The 16,860-nt window shown below is 42.1% G+C and overlaps 1 protein-coding gene across 1 annotated transcript in view; it reads left to right on the top strand.

The window, feature by feature from the left end:
• Positions 1-16,860, top strand: part of tbl1x (transducin beta like 1 X-linked) — a 22,385-nt gene that overhangs the window by 1,658 nt on the left and 3,867 nt on the right. Inside the window, exons 2-12 of the mRNA XM_035676411.1 lie at positions 12,228-12,333; positions 12,972-13,117; positions 13,409-13,628; positions 14,749-14,881; positions 15,057-15,198; positions 15,298-15,361; positions 15,503-15,600; positions 16,188-16,248; positions 16,394-16,515; positions 16,603-16,677; positions 16,769-16,860. Coding sequence (XP_035532304.1) covers positions 12,276-12,333; positions 12,972-13,117; positions 13,409-13,628; positions 14,749-14,881; positions 15,057-15,198; positions 15,298-15,361; positions 15,503-15,600; positions 16,188-16,248; positions 16,394-16,515; positions 16,603-16,677; positions 16,769-16,860 — 1,211 coding nt within the window. The 5' untranslated portion in view covers positions 12,228-12,275. The remainder of the gene's footprint in view (positions 1-12,227; positions 12,334-12,971; positions 13,118-13,408; positions 13,629-14,748; positions 14,882-15,056; positions 15,199-15,297; positions 15,362-15,502; positions 15,601-16,187; positions 16,249-16,393; positions 16,516-16,602; positions 16,678-16,768) is intronic.

Here is a 16,860-nt window from a genome sequence, read left to right as displayed (position 1 = left end):
AAATATGCGTACATTTGCTGGGAGATAATTAATAATCGCTGTTATGTTAATTGTTCTAAAACACTTGAACGCAACCCACGTAGCCTCATTCGTAGATTACGGTGTCACATCCTGATGACTGCAGACTTCAGCGATCCAACAGATTTCCACACTCTTCCCACCAAACCTCTCAGGTTTGATTATCATGATTATTGTTGTTGACATCTAGCTGTTTCCTCCATTTGACGTTAATGAAGAGGTAGTCTAGTTTAGGGAGGCCACAGAGCGTGATATTGAGCCCCCTGGAGTACAAAGAATGGCCTGTAGCACGCTCACGCTGTATATTTAGCCTTTTCTCAAATCTTCTCAACATCAACATATTTTGTCATTAATTAAACACGCTTGAACAGTTGATCAAATTCTGAATAAAACGACGCTTTCCTATCCTGTAATGTTCTGCGATTTAAATACAACTATAGATTGAAGGTAACAAAATGAGTTTGGTTGGATGTGATGCATAAAGGTGTGATCATCTTATGCAGTTTTTCTTACATTTTCCCTATTTTAATATGCATTTCAATTGCAAACCTAACAGTGTGATAGTGATTCCAACCATATTGCCTTGGCCTACCACTGTATTTACCTGTTTTCTTTCCAGAGTTGAGGACTTGAAGGCAGCCCTAATTGCAGTGGTAACAAAAACAGGTTTAGTGCCACCTATTTAAAGAACAATAGGAGTTTTACTAGGTCTTAATTACATGCTTCAGACCACTTAACGTTTTCCATTTATTGATCCCTAAATATGTTAGTCAGTGTCTGCTACATCCTTGCTATCTCTGACAGCGTGAGTAAATGTACGTTTCCTCAACGCTACATAGGCTTTGACTCACTCCTAGTCAGCATTTAGTTCATTTGTTGTTCCAGGAGGTGGACACCGTTACCTTTGTACTGAGTCCTCGCGGCACATAAATGAATAATGTTGTTGGCCTACAGGTTATTGTTTATCTGCCTCTTGTTCAGTGAAAGGAATTGAGAGGAGACTTTTTTTTCTTTGCTTTCAGTGCTGTATGTGGTCTCAGGAACAAAATGTGAAGAACCATAAATCACTCATCTGATGGCTTCTAGTCAACCCTGATTTTGCTCTACATTGATTTTTGATAAGCTGTTCAAATGTAACTCGTAAGGACTCAGCGGATCGAGAAACAGAAGAGACAACAGCAAATCCGAGGTACACTGTGTGTTCAAAACAGAAACGTATCCTCTGCTCATAAGTAGGGCAAGGAAGTCCCTGAGAAAGCCTATGTCAGCCTTGTGGTTCTGTAAAGCTCTGTGTCGGGCTGTCCAAATATTTCTGTAGCAGTATTTATTTATGATAGGCCATGGGGGGAGGTGAGCCATTCTCTCCCTCCAAAAGAGACATACAGTGTGCATGGGCTACCAGCCAACTGGCAGACCGGTGGTGTCTCTGAAAGAACGCCCATACAAGTACTGGCTAGTTCAAGGCTTTAGTTATTTATTTGGACTTATTTTGGATTTGTTTATCGTCGTGTGAACTTGTGTCTGTTGTGCCTCGACTCTGCCTGCGTGTATTTAAATTAGAGTAAGTGGGAGGAAGTCACATGCCTCTCAGGGTGTGTTAAAATGTTCAACTGTCTACTAGCTCATCAGTTTCTATTTCTATTGTGTCTGGACACGTCATACCTAATGATTCAGTGGCCTTTAAGAGACTTGTGTTGTTAATGGCACAGGTTCACTTTTTACTTCACACTTATCTGTGTTAGCTTATGCTCAGTCAATAGATACACAAATATTTTCCAAGGTTAGTCTACAAAGCGGTCATCTATTATCTTAATGTTGACTACAAGTAATGTAAAAGGGTGTTTGGAGCACGGTTACTGCTGATGGATGACTGTGAAGGAAGTTGTGCAAGCACATGTATGCTAGGGTGAGAAACCTCTTTACTGAAAGGGAATAATGTTTTGTTCACTTTGACCTGCTCCTGATTGAGCATTAGATAATGCAGTTGAATCAGAAGAGTTTTATATCCATATAAGCCATGGAAGTGCACCATCTGTCAGTCGCCTAACACAGTCTTTGGAGAAAATGAATGGGACCTACTCCGAAATTCCACAGGGCACGGCTTTTTAACTTTGCGGATGCAATGCGGTTTGACTGTGTGATCCCCAATGCCTTCAGAGCGTGTGGCCTGCCCCACATTGTTTACTTGTGTATTTTGGCCTTAAAGATACCAAACTATGTGTTTTTCTGCTTAAAAACTCCTCTAACCTGCATCTGACTGTTGGACTTGTGTCCTGGTGCCACGATGTTGATCTGGCGTTAAATTCGATCCAGAGTCTGCGCGCAGTATTTTATTTTGAAAACTGACTCTATGTTGTTTTTTGTGTCTGACTTCCTGCCAGTGCGATCTGCTCTGTGCGCCGCCGCACTTCTGGTGGAATTTAGAGCATTGCGTAGAACGGGTGCGATCAGCTCAGCTGGCACAGCACGCGCATGTGTGACTATATCAATAATTGCCAATTGTTGGACTGACAGTGGCGAGTTGGAACATTTGAACATATCGCCCAACCCTATTGTGCATTACCACCATATTTAAACAATAATTACATCTCACCCGGCTCTATGATGGCCTGCTTTTCGACGCCTTTCACATTGGAGTGTAGCTTTTAAAACATTTGGCCTGTGAAGTGGTCGGCGACACGTCTTGCGAACCAGTTCTTTATTACCATACCGCTGCCGGCTCTGAAATGCCTTCGTTTGAATTAGGCTAATCAATGAGCAGGACTGAATCACAGGATTAATATGATGAAGTACCTCGGTGTTTTATTCATTGGGTCAGCACCGGTTGTATTATCCGTCATTTTTAAATTGTTGTATATGATGGAAAGCTACACCTTCATGCATCATTGCATGATAATAAAATGACATTAAATGGCAGACCCACACTTGGAAGTCAGTAAATCTCCCAGCCCTTTTACAGTGAACTCCAGCTATTTCCTTCTGGACGAAGGTTTATACTCCCGTGGTGTAAAACAAAGTGATATAAAAATAGCTTTGTTCCAGGAGCCATCACTCAGATGAACAAGTCGTGGCAACATTGCAAAGATGCTACAGTAGCAGCATTTATTTTATTTTATTTAAGTGTCATTTTTCTCATCTTAAGTCTTCGATTATTGGAGCCTTAAATCATATTTGTTTGTCTGTAGAGATAGATGCCTTGTCTACTGCAAACAGAATATTTCTACAAGTACAAAACAATAACCGTAATTTCCCCTGAAAGGGATGGAAAACATGGCAGAGATTAGTTTTTTGTGGAGTTCTGTTATTAACGTACTCGTATGTAGACGTATGTTGTTTCAGGAAATCTGTGAATTGCGGCTTTGAGCACACAGAAAACGAAACGACCATCTGTAGACTGCCAGTGAAAGTTTCATGTTCACCTCTGCATAGTTTTTTTCTTCTTCTTAATTTCCCATTCCTGGTAGTTTGAAATGTGTCAAACGTCAAACCACAGTCTGGCCCTACCAGTGATCGACATGTGCGTGTGGCGAAAGACTAGCATAATCTGTTCTTTCTTTATCAGGGACCTGTGAAATATAACAATCTGTTTTCATTGTCTCCAAAAAAAAGACTATTTTTGGTTCAGTGTCTTTTATAAGACAGCAGGAGAGTGTGTTTTAAAACACATATTTCATTTGGCCAAGAAAGAAGGGAATGTCTCTCAATTTAAAAAATCCGGTATTGGTATCTCATGATTGTCTATAACTGTATGTATTGTATTTTCAGGATCCAACAACCCTTATTATCTAATAACCATTTCAAATGTCTCTCATTTTTCACTTTCTAACACAACACATCCAGATAACGGTGCAGCTTCACCCGTGGTCGGTGTGTGCACTCTGGCTTCTTTGTGGTTACAAGAATGCCAATTGCTTAGCAGGATGGGCGCTGTGTAGAGGACACAGACACTACAAAGGGAAGTCTTTGGTATGTAGTATTAGTGTTGTGCCGCGTAATGCTGGGTAAAGAAACAGTCATGGGATGGCGTAGAATGAAGATCAGTATTTCAGCTCACTTGTCTGCCTTGTTTGTTTGACCCTAATGTCAGATGGAAGGAGAGCTCAAGGAGAGTGGGGGGGGTATTTAGGGTGGCATGAGCAGCTGTTGACAGAGAAGCAAGATCCTCTGGTCACCATAGCAACACTTGTATTGCCCACACTGGTGTGTCTCTGTGTTTGCTGCTTATTTGTGCAATTCTCATCTTGCTGAAAAAGGAATAGCCTGGCTGAGGCCCCTGTGTTGACTAATATCCTCAAGGACACTTCTTTCTTCTTTCTTACTGTGGAATGAATGTAGAAATATATATATACGTGTATTCTACCAAATAAAATCGATCAAATTCAACATTTTTTTCCCCCTTCTTAAAATACGTAAAAGCTTGTTAAGACATACTGTATGTTCCTATGAAGATGTAATAGTTTCAGTTCCTGTCAGGAGACAATGGTCGGACTGACGATATATATATATATCAGCACGGCCAGAAGACTGATGAATCAAATGTTCTCTCCACTATTCAGTTTATTGTTTTTGCTCAAGCGTACAGACCATTTACCCTCGATTTCAGATGTAATTCACAGAAACTTGTGGCTCGTTATCATTGATGCGTCATAAAAGTACAGTGTACGCACTGGCCTAGATTTGAAACCACCTCATTTTACAAACAGTGTCATTGCTGTACAGTGACTAATATTTTATGTAAAAGAGAATGTGTTCAGTTCGTTCAGTGTCCTCGGTGGGTTAAAATGGAGAAATACTATCTTCTGCATATTTTCATCTATACATGCAGTGATATGAATGAAGGGTTGTTACTGAATGAAGGGATTGTTATTGAGGAAGAAACAAATGACATTTACACTGTCTATTAAGCTGTTTGAGCATTTGAAATGATGGACATTTTGTTCTGTATGTGTGCTGCACTGAGCATCGTAAGAGCTTTCTGTGTCCCACGGTCTCCTCCACACAACGTATTTACTTGCCACCCACCCCCACACAGCCTTATACACATGCATGCCCTACAGCCACTGGTTCCTTGTCTGCTTACATACACACATGGAACTAGGAACCTGATTACTGCAGAACATCAGGCCTTGTAGTACCCTGGTTGCTGTAAAAGCTGCCTTTACATGTAGCTCATCAATAATAATTTGGTCTTAAATCTTTTAACCAAGGCCGGCATATTAAAGACTTTAAAGATCTACGCAACAAGACCTCATACCTTGATAAAATGGGCTGTCTCATCGTCAAACAACTTGTATCTGATCTGTGGACTCTATCATTAATTCATCTTTAAAAATCAGTTCCTTTTAGTTTAGTTTACAGGTCTTGCATCTGTACAGTGATGTTATATAAAGCCTTGTTTGGCTCCAGAGGGAGCTGCACTAAGGCCCTGTCCACACGAATACGCGGCCTCACCCAATACGACGTCGTTTGGGGAAAAATCTCTGTGTTGTTGTTGTTATGACGCGTCTAGCGGCGGCGGCTGAGGTCAAAGGCTAGAGATAAAAATCCGCATTCGCCGTCCAGATGACTCCGGCTATCCGCCGTTTTAGGATTTTCCCACTCTGGGACCCGTTCTCAAAAAATACTGTTTTCACACCTCGAAAAAGCCGGATCCGTCTGGACGCGAGGCCGATACGATAAAGTATTTATGCAGATTCGACAAAAACGTACTCGTGTGGACGGCACCAAGTCTCGTAAGTTGCTTTGAGTTTTGTCAGTTGAGTCGGCTTTGGTTGGGGTTGAAGACCACGTTTGAAAATGTGGAGTGGGAAACAAGTGTGGTTACCAGACCTCCTACTCCTCACCTCTGCATGAGGTTAAGACACCTAAAACTACGAGGTTCCCGGGTGTTCAGACCGTAACGATCAGTACAGAGATATCAGTATGAGTTAAAAACTTGTTAAAAAGATGTGTGTCAGTGTGTGCGTGTTGCTACAGGTACAGTATGAAATACGATGCAGGAAGACCAGGTGGAACGACGCAGCACTTAATATCTCTATGATGAGGGAACAAAGATGTAAAACGTCTGATTTACAATCAATTTCTATTGTAGTCTTGACTCTTGATTGAATTGTGTTGGATAGGAGAACGAACCGCTGGTGTGATCGGCTCTTTTGTCCCTCTCTTTGACGGTTTCTGTAAAAAACATTTACTCTCTTTGTCAATGGCTTTATTGTTTCAGTTCTCATTTCATCAGTATAAGCGTTGGGGAATATTTGTTCCTTTTTATGTATGTAATGTATTGATGTATTGTCCACATCAATAGAAAAACCCACCCAGGAGTTCTCTCCTTTAAACAATGTCACACTGCTGATATCCTTTGGATTTGCAGAGTACTAAATGACACCAAGTAGGAGTTGTCATTTTTATTTGATGTTAATGGGTTCAGCATGAGGGTGGATCTGAGGCCCTGATGCTGCTGATTAGAAGCCATCATGATGAGTCCTTTCAGTGATCCTTGCTGTCGTGTCACCATCCCCCATTTGTCCCCCAGGGAGAAAATATACTTGACTGTGATGCGAGTGTCTATTGAAAGAGAAGAATGCACACCTACCAGTCATATTGCTGCAGATGTAAGAGGTGTGTAATATAGATTTGGCCCATGTGTGTCATTCATAGCTCTGGAGGATGTTGTGGCTTTAGTTGCGCTAATGTATCACCCGGACGACCTTTTTCCATTGTTAACTGCTGCAAGAACCAGTGGGTCAGGCCCACCGACCATGTGCGCGTGTATGCGTTTGATTCTGGACATTTTCATTCCAACTGATCACCCCAGCAGCTAATTTAACGTACGACTTCCTCCCCTCCGCTTTAAAGGCGTGTTAATCAGTGGGTGGAGTGAAAACCTGCAGACTGTTGTTGTCTGTCTTGGCACACGCTTGGCCACCCCTGGAAAACATTAAAAGCGTTGCCACCCATAGGTAGCGTGGGAGAAGTGTTTCCCCCGGAGACTGAATGCTTCCACCCCCCCACCGTTTGCCGACCCGCACTGGCTGTCGCTAAGTGACTCATTGAGAGAGGCTGTAAGAATAATGCACAAATGGTTGTTGTGATTACCTGTGTGGGGATCATAATTTATCACCCTGCTCCCATTCCACCATCCGCCTCTCTGATTCCCCTCCCCCACTCCGTCTCCCTCCCTCTCTCTCTCTCTCTCTCCCCTCCCCCCATCAGACTGCAGCCCAACCAGAAGCTTCAAAGGCGGGTTTTACTCAGCAGAGCAGTTCAAGAGAAAATGGCTGCTGTTTCCAGGTCTTGTTTGCACATCTGTCAGGAGGTGACTGTTCAGGAGAAAATGGGGTCCCGGGTGTGCTGGTTTTCATTCTTTTCACAAAAAAAAAAAAAAACCCTGCATGTGTTAGGAGATGGCTGGTTGTGTAGCGCTCATTGCTCCATTATTTTTGCATTCAAATGTCTATGTTCAGAAAGCATTTTATTTGATTTCAGTGATGGATTGGTGCTTTTATATGTTTTTATTTATGTTTTACAGCGCTGTTCGGGGCATTATCTGCAGTGGCGTGTTTGTTTTAACCAGGGTAGCTGAAATGTAACAAATAGTGTTAACAATTGGCTATCCATCTAAAATAAATGTATTTTTCCTTATTTCAGTCAATTGATTTCTTATTTTTTATTCATCTGTCTTGTAGATCTATTTTTAAACAGATTAGATCAGGTTAAATCTGTAAACAGCTCCCTTTGTTGAATATTAGCTGCGATAAAGCCTTAGGGTTGAGCTGGTCTCCAAACTGGTTTAAAAATTCATGTCGCAGCATGTTTTCCCCTTCTTTCTAAAAATGTACATTCATCCTTAGATATTGCTATCAACAACAACAACAACAACAATTTGTTAAATTCCACACACCATTGCCTCTCTTTTATTCTAAATGATGTCAAAGCAGCATGTCTGCAAAAGCTGCAGTCCTGTGCCAGTTTCTACACTGAGCACTCAGCCACAGTATAGCCACAGTGCACTCATAAGTGATAGTGCTTACAGTCCAATACACAATCCATGTAGTTTCACAAGTAAGCTGGAAGAAAATATGACTCGAAGCCTGAAAATACGCTTAGGTTGCAACTGTGTGAGTGAAGTGTGAGTTGTTGTATAGCTTGTGTAGACAGATGTGGTCAGAACTTAAACATGTTTGTCGGATTGAAAACTGAAAAACACGTACGATACGTGTCTCGTGTAGACGGGGTGTTACAGTATGAAGGCCTTCTTGATTACAGCTTCAGGCCATTGTACAAGTGAAGTCTGGATGACGGTGGGGCAAGCTGGTGGTGTAGTTTACATTGTCATGTAATTGCAGTAAACATCCTAGAGTTAACACTAATGAGCCTGATGACCACAGCAGGGGTTCTCATCATTGACCTATTAGGGTTTCCATTTGTCTAGGGCTAAAACGATTCCTTGAGTGACTCCATTAGAGAAACTATCCATGCAGAGAAGCTTTGTTTAATCCAAAAACTAACTATATACAGCCACACAGTGCACTGTTACGCACAAATGATTAATGCTATCCACAACGTGTTTTAGTGGCAAGAGAAGAGGGGACAGAGAAAATGACAGTGTCCGAAGTCTGGGATAATGTCAAGCTGAAACAAACTGAAAACCCAACTGGCCAAACACAACAGCACGCCTGTTAAAAGCTCGCTCGCTTTAGTAAGCAGCTCCAAGTCATTGTTTTTCCACGGAAAACAATCACAAGAGAAACCGCGATCAAGCAGCTGTTAAGTACAGCCTTCTGCCCCGCAGCTCTGAAGCGTGTTCCCTCCGCTTTAGGCCATTTTAATTGTCTTTTACCCTGAGAGTAGCTGCTAGCTAACCTTTTTATTTCTTTTCTGTGGCAGCAAACACACACAGCCTTTCAGTACCTACTATACTGTAACCTGAGCTCATCTGCACACTTAATGGCTGATTAACATAAATACTCCCCACACACCAAAGACTCACTTCCCACAGTAAGACTTCACCTTCCTTTTAAGAGGAATGCTCGGCTGGAAACGCACAGGTGCAGTTAGGTTGTGGGTGTGCTAACCAGAGGTGGAGGAAAGATCAGATCCTTTGCTTAAGTTAAAGTACCAATACCTCACTGTAAGTACAGCAGGGGTGCAACAGAAGCCTTTACCCCCCCTGCTGAAAACACCCTGGAGGAAACACTGAAACCACTTTAAAAGTGCTGTATTCTTTTCTCTACTGCATATTTACCATTGCTCTGTTGCTAGCGTTGCTTTATTAAAGCATTAATATTTATCTGATTCCTCGATGGAATGATCTGCACAATACTTGATTACTTAATCGATGGCTGCAGGCAGACATGTGTTTATCCTATCTTTTGTCTTTTATACAGTCATCTTCTTTCACTCTGATAGAAGTGTTTATGTGAATTGACAATACGTGCGCTGTGTAGTACCTATAATATTGGTTATAGTATGCTTTCAAACTGCTTAGAGACCACAAATGAAAAAACATTCAAAGCTACAGGAAACTGTAAGCTGTGAGTTTACAGGTAAATACACACTGGTCGATATGCTCTAACTGTTAATAGCTTTGTTAGCAGGTCTGTCGCACCCGTGTTTTGTCACACCCAGAAATTCTTGCTAATTTCTGGGTGTTGTCATTGAAGTGTGATTGAAGTCATTAGTCTCATGTTCCAGTTGGAAGATGGCTACCAACAACAGTGCACAAACTAGCACAGTTCATTTGGCACGTTCATTCAATATCAGATTTAAGCGAAATAAAAGTGGGCATATGAGAAGGAATTAAACAGATTGATTGCATGTAGTGCCAGTTTCCCACAGAACTGGGCAGAAAACAAACTGGGCTGGTGAACAACATGTAGTTGAGAGCGTGGCGCGGCGGCTCCCTTTTTGGAATTTTGTGGGTCATCGATTTCCAAAATGAATCCTGAATGAACGTAAATGTTGCTGTTCTAGCTGTAGCGCTGCTCAGATGTGTAACAAACAGCTGCAGCAAATACACACAGTGAGAATAATGCCTTGTTGTGACGCTGATGGAATTGAATCCATTTGGTGCATGTAGGGCAAAATCTGATCTCATTCCTCAGATGTATTGATACTTACAGCACTGACACGCCTTAAATTAATTCTTGTAGGGCTGAAGGTACAGAAGCAACTGTCATATTTCCAGTTTTGAATGTTGCTCATCTAGCTTAACCATAGATTACTTAGTTACCTGTGTGTTTTTGTGGTGCTTGGAGGTTAGTGTACCTGTATGTATCTCATACCTGTGGTCTGTCTGTGCTGTATAAACCAAGTGGTTTTTCCCTTTGTGCTGTATTTCTTTTTACAGAGGGATCATAGTTTCAGACTTTGACTCCACTTATCATTTCAGTGGATAGCCCTAGAGCCAGGTTAGCATTTTGTCTGGTTTTCTGGAAGGCTCATTGTTTGGTCAAAGGAGGCCTGGATGCCAAGGGAGTTGTGTAATAGATGGTGGCATCATGGGCCCATCTGATAGAGGGATTATTGTGTCTGCCCTGCACCGACGGGACCTGAGCCCCTCCAGGCTGCCTGTTAATTACGTTTCCAGTTGTTTGGTATGTTGCTGTAGCGTCCTGGGAGCAGGGACTATCTTGCTTTGATGTGGCCACCCCTTCGTAGTCCTATATGTAAGCTGACGAAAAACACGGTGGCAGTGGGCGAATTGGGCCACAGTGACTAAGGTAGACGAGCTTAGTGTTGTGTTTTTTCTGGCAGAACAGAGCATGGAGCATTCGACTTTGAGTGTGACCTGTTTGTTGATGAAAATGACTGAGAGAATCTGGAAAATAGTGAGATGAAACCGGGATCTGTTTATGTATAGTGCTAAGAAAGACACTTGATTTTGCGGCTGCACGCGTTGCAGGGGTCGTTGCAGTCCCAGCCCTGAGCATGTGTGCTGTGGTACAATAAAGGCAGACTCCATCTGAAAGAATATACCAAGGTGAAAGAGTGAATAATTCATGTTGAGTAACATGTTCAACCCCTCTGGCTGTATGCCCACTGGTAATTGGGACAACACCATTCTCTGTCTATTTTGCTCGATCTCTCTTGTTGCTATGCTACCAGAGGGGAACTTGAGTGGGCCTGGACAGTGTTTGGAATGAAAGTTGGACCGCCATGCAGCCTTCATACCTGACACCACCACCCCCCTTTATTTCACTTTGTGTTCTCAGCTAAATATCAGTCCCTTTATCTCCCAGAGGGAGAGCAGGAAACGGCTTTCCAGTTGAGTTACATGGAGTTGAATCTAATAGTTTGTCATGACTTAGTCTCAGGTTGCAGTTTGCTTCCTAACCTTCACTTTGCTTCTATAGAGCATTCTTTCTTTTCACTGCACTGTACATTTGTGTTGCCGTTGTGTTCAGCTGTGTGTGGGTGTATAAGCAACGTTGTTCCAGCTCCATTTACCCTGCTCTTGTGAAGCATATACGCGAGCCATTGGTAAATTATGAGCTCTGCAATATTCTCGAGTTCATTAGCCCGAGGACAAAAATATGATGGAATTAAAAATTGCCTCTTTCTTTCTTTCTTTCTTCAGCTCCCTTCAGTTTTGAGACAATCTGAATTGAAATGTTAACATAAGCTCTGTTAAACACCACTGTTTGTTGAAAGGAACTCGGAGAGGAATGTCAGGCTGGCTGCTATGAAGAATTCGCTTCTTGCTCTGTTCTGTAATTCACTAAATGGGCAGTAGACAGGCATTTAATATCCTTACTGCTTTATCAGGGCTCTTTCCATCTAGATGGTTGGCCGGGTCACTAATGGGAAGCACCACTGAGTTCTCAGTGGAAGCCAAATGGATATAGACACTCCCATTAGGCCAAAGAAGAGAGGCAAGGAATACTTACATTCAGTACTGGACATGGATTCTCAGGTTAAGCGATCTAGCCATTGACATTGTCAGAGGAAGGGATCATGCAACGGGCAAGGCGAGGGTGAACGGTTACTAACAGCCTGGATGTCAGGGCTGTCCTTGCGTGTGTGTATTCAAATATGTTGGGACATGACTGCATCATTACACAGGGATCGGGACAGATTTGTGCACTGCCTGTATCTATATTTGGAATGTGATGGAGATATAATTTGTTGGACTGGCTTAATAATATATCATATGCTAGACCACAGACCTAAATGTTAATCTCAACCCCCTTTTTTCATTCTATTTCCAGGAGTGAACCCAGCCTTCCAACATACCTCCTCCCTTTCATTGGGCTAAGATGAGTATTACCAGTGACGAAGTGAACTTCTTGGTCTACAGATACCTCCAAGAATCAGGTTTGTCTCGCAAATATCTACTAAACACACTAATTTACTGTGTATTCACTGCTTTATGCTGAAAAGAAATGCATTGACTTGGGCTGAATACATGAATTGCTGGTATTTATTTCAGTATTGCAGCGTTTTGCTAACATCTTATTTGACCAATGTCTACAAAATACTCTTGAAGCAGTTTCTCTAAACACAAAGCACATATTATGCTACTATTTGTTCTGCAATGCATGGTCAAACATTGCATGCGTACCTACATGAAGATAAGATAGTATTGGTGCACAGTATATAGCCTCGCTCCTTAAGTGTCAACATGCTATTCAATCGTTGATAGGATTTGAATCAATGATTGAAAACTAGCTCCTGTTTTTTTATTACTGTTGAGACTGCTTCTGAAGCCATCTGGCAGGATGCAGGTTACTGGTAGCCCTAAGAAGTCAACGCTGACTTTGGCTGGCCTTATTATACTCTCAAATATCATACTTGTTATGTCATTTAGTTTTTGTATTTAATTACTGTTGGCTTTGTTCGGATCAGACAGGACTTTTCTTTGAATATCTGTGTTTGTGTTTTGTGTGTGTTTGAGCACATCTTGTGCTTGGCACTCTTCCGTTAATGAATGTGAATGGTGTTTTTGTTTTCAGGTTTCTCCCACTCAGCATTCACCTTTGGCATCGAGAGCCACATCAGCCAGTCCAACATCAATGGAACACTAGTGCCCCCTGCAGCCCTCATCTCCATCCTGCAGAAAGGGCTTCAGTATGTGGAGGCAGAAATCAGCATCAATGAGGTGAAGGCTGCTGTTTTTGTGAACTCCCACAGATTTTTTTCTAATGCTTAATGATACAAAGACAAACTTTGACCTCTATGACAACGCAAGTTAACTGCAAATGCTTTTAACATTTTCAGTCACACTTATACGGGAAGAAACACTGATGAAGAGTGTGGTCATTGTAGAAGAATGCCAATTAGGAAACGCTGTTCACCTCTACAATTGATAATTAGCAGGAACCATGACAAGTCGCTAATTAAAAAATCACATCGCCTCATGATGTGTTATTAACTGCTGTTGTCCTGACAGGATGGTACGGTCTTCGATGGTCGGCCGATTGAGTCGCTGTCGCTCATTGACGCGGTCATGCCAGATGTGGTGCAGACGCGGCAGCAGGCCTTCCGTGACAAGTTAGCCCAGCAGCAGGCGGCCTGTGCCATGGCAGCTTCGACCTCTGGAAACCAATCCAACGCACCAAAGAATGGAGAAGCCACTGTCAATGGGGAGGAGAATGGCACCCACAACATGAGTAAGTTATCAGATAGTACGATCGCTTATATTCTCTGTAAAATAATGATATCTTATGGTAATCAAGAGGGAAGGATAAAAAGAAAGGACAAGTCTGTTCCATGTAAGCTGCTGGACTTATAACTCATAAAGAATCTTTATTTTTATTGAAATACCAGATAATATAATAACCCAATGACCCTTCAAGTTCAGTTGCAGCATTCTTATTAGTAGTCCACATATTTAAACCACATTATTCCAGCAATGGCAGAATTATAATGTTGTCTCTTAGTACTGCTCAGATTTCTCAGACTTTCCAAGTAGTTGAGCATGCACTGACTAGTTTCAAAAAGTTTCAAAACACTGTTACATCTGCACTTTTATATGAATCTGTATGTGGAACGGGAACAAGAATTCAAAGACATGGCAGGCAGGAGTTTCTCTTCCTGGACTGTGTTTTGGCTCTGTGCTTTCATAAGGGAGCAGCCCAGTAGTTATTATTATTATTATTATTATTACACCTACCAAATCTTTGTCTTCTGCAGATGATCTGTCAAAATTATCTCACAGTTTTACAGCCTTGTGGTTTTCACAGAATCTGCTATCATTAGCAGCTGTGTAGCTTCCTCCTGTGAGTGAAACCAGAGAGGTGTAGATCAGGTGGAGCTGTAAACAAGGGGAAGAGCAGTGGATGTTTGTGTCAGCACAGCCCTTAGAAATTTAATTTGAAGGTGTGGATGGCAACAGGAATTGTTAGTTGTGGAAAAGGTTTCGCTGTCTGAGGATACGGGCAGGCTTTCACGTATTCTTAAGGCCAGATACTCTGCTGTGACTGCCTTCTCATTATACTGTGATAATTGTGTGCACTCAAAGTGGGTCAGTATTTTCAGACAGAGATAAATAAAAATAGCACTGGCATATACCAGCAGGAACGTATCATTGATTTCCTTTGATATCTTCCTGTCATTTAAAGGTTCACCTCTTTAAACATTTTGTAACAGTTAATATTAATTAAAGGTGAAGTTATCAGCGACGTGTTTATTCTACTCACTGGCTTGCTGACAAGTGTGGGCATGTGTGTTGGCATGTATGTATTGATGCCTAAACTAATGTGTGTGCACGTGTATGCCCACTCTTCTCAGATAACCACAGTGAGCCAATGGAGATGGATGTAGATGTAGAGATACCAGCCAGTAAAGCCACAGTGCTCCGAGGCCACGAGTCTGAAGTGTTCATCTGTGCTTGGAACCCTGTCAGCGATCTGCTGGCCTCAGGGTGAGTCTCTGTCTGTGCTGAAACATATCTTAATTCATGCTTGGATGAGTCCTACTATATTGTGTGCACGCTTTGGCTTTTATTCTGTAAGATATATGGCTTCATAAGATCCAACGCTAACAGCCACTAATATTAACCAATTTTTCGATCTCTGCTGCGTTGGTATTCTCTTCAGCTCGGGGGACTCCACCGCTAGGATCTGGAACCTGAACGAGAATAATAACTCCAACTCCACCCAGCTGGTGCTGCGCCACTGTATCCGCGAAGGTGGCCAGGATGTCCCCAGCAACAAAGACGTCACCTCACTAGACTGGAATGTAGGTTCCTGATCATCTGTCCACATCTCTCCTCTTCTACTTTTACCATGTGGTAAATGGACGGTTAAGTAACAGGTCTGTTATCTTTCCATCCAACAGAGTGAGGGGACTCTCCTGGCAACGGGCTCCTACGATGGATTTGCCAGGATATGGACAAAGGATGGTATGTCCTCCATCATTCCAGCATGGTGTTCTTTCCTTGGTCATTAGGTTCATGCCATTGTTATTGTGAATAATGCAACATCTGTGACAATTTTTTGAAGGATCTTTTCTAAAAGAAATGGATATGGCTCTTATCCATTAGGAAATCTGGCAAGCACCTTGGGGCAGCACAAAGGGCCCATTTTTGCACTCAAGTGGAACAAGAAGGGGAACTCTATTCTCAGTGCTGGTGTAGATAAGGTATGTCATAAATTCTTAGTGTCTTTTAATAATATCCTCATGTTTTTTTTTTCTTTGCAACTTCTAAGGCTTGAAATTAACTTTTTTTTTTATCACTGGCTAAAAGTACATCTAAAACATATAATTGTTCTGGTTTCCATAAACTACAATGCACACTGCACTGTTCTCAGTCAATCTAGTGTACTATATAAACTCAAGATACAGACAGAGAGAAGACTCTGAAACTGTTTAGTTTTTGCACATGTTAATAAATATTTCCATGTAGCATGTAACACAACCTGACTTTATTAATAAGTGAAACAAAATTTAATCTGCACTAGTTATTTACATTAATTGCAGTTTTTAGGCTATAGTGACATGTTATTGTTTACAAAGCTGTGAATCAAAAAAGGGAAGAAAAAAGACATTTAACTTACAAAGGGCACACACCAAGGACAGTGACTATGACACTAGCTGCGTTAGTTATGTACTTTACTGTACCTGCCTATTTGGGGGGTGTTTATTTCAACCCCTGGCGGTCCACACACATAACGATGCATTCAGAAATGCTTCATTCATGGTTTGAAATGCTTAATTTCATTTTCCAGACGACAATCATTTGGGATGCACACACAGGAGAAGCCAAGCAGCAGTTCCCTTTTCACTCAGGTAAAACGCGTTCACTATGTATCCTGAGCAATAAAAGCTTATCATTGTAGATAATAAATATGATGCAAAACGTTTCCTGCTCAATTGTGCTTGTACTGCGGGCTCGTAAAAACCTCCCCATCCTGTGCATTCAAATATTCGACAGCTCCAGCACTGGATGTCGACTGGCAGAACAACACCACCTTTGCCTCCTGCAGCACAGATATGTGCATCCACGTATGTCGCCTTGGCAGCGACCGGCCCCTCAAGACCTTCCAGGGCCACACGGTAAACAGCTTTTTCGGCGTTGATCATCTGACCTTATACCACGCTCGCTCCCTTGACAGTCGCGCTAACGAGTTATGTGTTTTGCAGAATGAAGTTAATGCCATTAAGTGGGATCCATCGGGTATGCTGCTTGCCTCCTGCTCAGACGACATGACCTTAAAGGTAAGACTAGTCCTCAAGCTTGGTTAGAGTTACAGCATACTTCAGTAGTGATTTGTATTCAGTCACATTTTTCTGTTTCCTTCGCACACAGATTTGGAGTATGAAGCAGGAGTCCTGTGTCCATGACCTCCAGGCTCATAGTAAAGAGATCTACACTATCAAGTGGAGCCCCACAGGCCCCGG

This window comes from Morone saxatilis, unplaced genomic scaffold (assembly GCF_004916995.1).
Source record: "Morone saxatilis isolate NCDOM2014 unplaced genomic scaffold, NCSU_SB_2.0 Contig5, whole genome shotgun sequence".
In the NCBI taxonomy this organism is placed as follows: domain Eukaryota; kingdom Metazoa; phylum Chordata; class Actinopteri; family Moronidae; genus Morone; species Morone saxatilis.
This window is presented reverse-complemented; position numbering and strand designations above follow the sequence as displayed.